This window comes from Cyprinodon variegatus, unplaced genomic scaffold (assembly GCF_000732505.1).
Source record: "Cyprinodon variegatus isolate N-32 unplaced genomic scaffold, C_variegatus-1.0 Scaffold725, whole genome shotgun sequence".
NCBI lineage: Eukaryota > Metazoa > Chordata > Actinopteri > Cyprinodontiformes > Cyprinodontidae > Cyprinodon > Cyprinodon variegatus.
In genome coordinates, this window is record NW_015151178.1 from 272856 (window position 1) to 276398 (window position 3543).

At 33.4% G+C, this 3543-nt stretch overlaps 1 protein-coding gene across 1 annotated transcript in view; it reads left to right on the forward strand.

The window, feature by feature from the left end:
• Positions 1-907: 907 nt before the first annotated feature.
• LOC107097799 (cytochrome c oxidase subunit 6A, mitochondrial) overlaps positions 908-3543 on the forward strand; it is a 3965-nt gene continuing 1329 nt past the window's right edge. The window contains exon 1 of the mRNA XM_015395094.1: positions 908-1069. Coding sequence (XP_015250580.1) covers positions 961-1069 — 109 coding nt within the window. The 5' untranslated portion in view covers positions 908-960. The remainder of the gene's footprint in view (positions 1070-3543) is intronic.

Below are 3543 nucleotides of genomic sequence, written 5' to 3' on the forward strand. Positions count from 1 at the left end.
ACCACCATGCCTGGCAGTGATGCTGTGTTTTTTTGCTAAATATAGTTCCGTCCAGTTCAGGGTTATTGTAGTTTAATAACCCCAGGAAAAAAAAACAAAAAAAAAACAGAGATATTTTCATTTACTCAAACATGTTCTCTGTTTATTATTTTTTTGAAAGCTAAACCCTTCATATTTAAAGACCCTTAACCCCCGATTGCTCCCTGGGCGCCCATTGATGGCAGCCCACCGCTCCTCAAGGGGATGGTTTAATTACATAGGTACATTTCTCCAATGTGAACAATAAAGTTCAAAGTCTCAATTAAACTAAATCTAATTTCATAACTAATGAAAACTAAGCTCTAATAGAATATTAGGAACTAATAGCCCATCCTAATAAAATAAACTTATTGAATAAAAAAATAAAAATACTGAGATCTAAATAAACGTTAAAAGTTATAAAAACTCTCTAGCGACCCGAGAAATATTTTCTGTGAACTCTAAAACCAACCTTGAATGTACGGCAGAGTATTAGGGCCGGGCTTGAAATCTTTCTATTTATTTTTTAGTTCTTATATTATGAAAATAAAGTTGCAACAAATATAAAGTTGTTACATTTGGAGAATTAATCATCAATTATAAATAAATTAATTATTCTCGTAATGTTACTTACCTAATTTTATGACTTTATTCTCATAATATTATGACTTTTTTTCTCGAAATGAAAACAAATCTAGCCTGGCCCTAATACATGGAGGATATTTATTGAGAATTTATTTATTTATGTGTTTATGTTTAAATATGGCAGAGTTGGTCCTCCATACAAATAATCCGTCGTATGAGATAAATCATTTGTTTTCTACAGGGAGTGAGCCTCCGTGACCGCATGGTGGCGCAGTAGAGCCCCGAGCTGTCGAGCTCCCACGTGACTCCTGCTGTGAAATTGACTACTTCCGGTCTCCTCTCCAGTCTTTCAGGAAAATGGCGGCCTTCGGACGTTTCTCTCAGATGTTGTGGAGGTCTTCTCTGACCCAAACCCGGCGCCAGCTCTCTGCCGCCACCGCTGCCGGTGGACACGGCGAACAGTCAGGTAACCGTTCGCCTTCCTTTAGCCTCAGCTGGGGAAAGAATCCAGGAGAACAGCGGTTATTATCTGGACCTTGACCTTGCTGGGTTAGCATTAGCTTCGTTAGCTGTGTTACATCCTTTAGCTTCCCTGGTCAAACTTTTTAAAATATCAAGGTTTGTTAGTCCAAACTAAAAGATTACAATTTAAAGTTTACAGGTTATTGTTTGTCTTCAGTCCAGAGACTAAAATGTAGCTTAAATAAACGCCCAGTCTAATCATTTATATGAATATAGCTGAAGTATTAATGTTTTCAGTATTTCTTATTGTAACTCTGCAAAGAAAAGAAGCGGTAATACGTGTGAAAAGAAGAGAATAGCTATACTTTATGTAGCATAGAAAATTAGTTAATTACAAAGATATTCATGTATATATATCTTTGAAATTATTCTCAGCTGAACTGCAGCCTGTGAGCTTATAATATTAAAGCTGCTAACACTTTAAACACAATAATGAAAAACAGCTAATGCTAAGGAAACGTTTAAATATGCACATCTTTTAATATTTTAACCGTTTTGAAGAGGGAAGAATAATCTGCAGCAGGTCTGTTTCCACTGGATGGTTGTTTTAGTGTCCTTGAAAGTCCGTGAGTAGTAATGGCTCAGCCATCATCAGATCAGCTGGATTACATGGTGCAGGTGTAGAAAACCTATTGATCTATGATCAGTTTATTCTCCTGCAGACATATTGACACTTATTCTGCAAAACTGCCTCCCACTCCTCAGCTTCTTAAATAAAAGCACCAAAAACCTGAACTTTGATCAGCCATTGCAGCCCAGATTAGATAGGATAGGATCTAAGGTTTCCAGACCAATCTGTCTGGATGATCAAATTGAATTGTCTCTATAAATGTCCTTCATATAACTGGCACTGTGAGTTGGTGCTGTATGAATAAAACTAAATTGAATTATTAATTCTAGCACTGAAATAATTAATTGGATTAATCGATTATTGAAGTCATCAACTAATTTAGTGATCAATTAATCGTTGAATGTTTTATAGAGACTCTAAAACAGGCTTTAGCTGACAGTGACCCACTTTGAGCAGTAATTATATCAAAATTGTAAAAGAAATATATATAAACAATTTGCAGTTAAGATAAAAAAAACGTTTGTGTTTAATATGCTCTATTCAAAACTCCTCTAGTTGAAATGTTTTAGTTTCACCTGATTTTATTTCTTAGAAAATCTTCTCTAAGGCACCTTTGGCTATCTGATTATTAATCAACAGATGAATCGATTTGCAAAATAATCGTAAGTTGCAGCTCTAATACATGAAGCATTCTACAAAGCATTCTTCAAAGTCAAACTTGAAATGTGTTTAAATATGTGCACCTTTAATTATTCTTCTGGTTATTGTAATTAAAACTCAAAAGCTTCATTTTTTACATGTAGGGATACAACTAACTATTAACTGATGTGTCCATTAATCTGGGACTTTCTTTTTAGTTAATGATCAAGTTAAAAGTGTTTAATAGGTTTGTATTTTTTATTTTACAGCCAGGTGAACCTAAACTGCACCACTTCTGCTCATAGCTTATTTATAGACAGAGGAGGTTCTTTATTTAAATGTAAACCTTCTGTATTTTTTAGGCTTCATTCCCGTTCTGAGCAGCTTAGTCTTTTAGCAGCTGCCGTCTTTTTAATGGTTATTAAATTGGCTAACAATTATTCCAGTGATCTGTTTAATCAAATTGTTAAAGCCCTGTCTACATGTGAATATGGTTGAATATTCCTTAACCCTGATTGAACACATTCTGCTTGATATATGTCTATTAGTTTTAGCTGTTCCTGGTCTGCCAATAGAGGGAGCTCTAGCAGAATTTCTAGCTTTTCATAATTGGCTCTAAATTACAGCTGATTGATGTGGCGAAAAAATTTATTAGATTTTTATTTATTTTTTTTAACCAAATCCCTTTTTTTTCAATTTTAATATTCGTAATAAAACATGAAATAAATATTACTTTTAAGAACTAACTTTTATTTCAGTCCTTCCTTCAAGGATTTGAATTTAAAGAACAAAATACAGGCACTGAAACAGGCCTGATTTATTCTATGGAAATAAAGCAAACTAAATGTTTTTATCTAGTGGTTTCACACTGTGAGCTATTTTAACTGTTATGAGAGGACTTCATAGAAACAAAAAGGATCTGATCTGAGCCATGGAAGCCTATTGAGGACAAAAAATCCCAATTTTCCCAAATTTACATCTTCATGAAGAGAAAAGATCCCGTCTATATGAGCTAATTATTTACATGTTTATTTAAAACTCGTCTTAATATACAAAAAGAAAAAAATTTATAACAGAAAAAAATTATTAAACAAAAAATTTATAACAGAATCTGACAATAATAAACAAATATATCTCATAAATCCAGGTCGGATTATACGAGGCAAGATTGGAGGAAAATGTGTTTAAATAAAATGATTACTTTATTA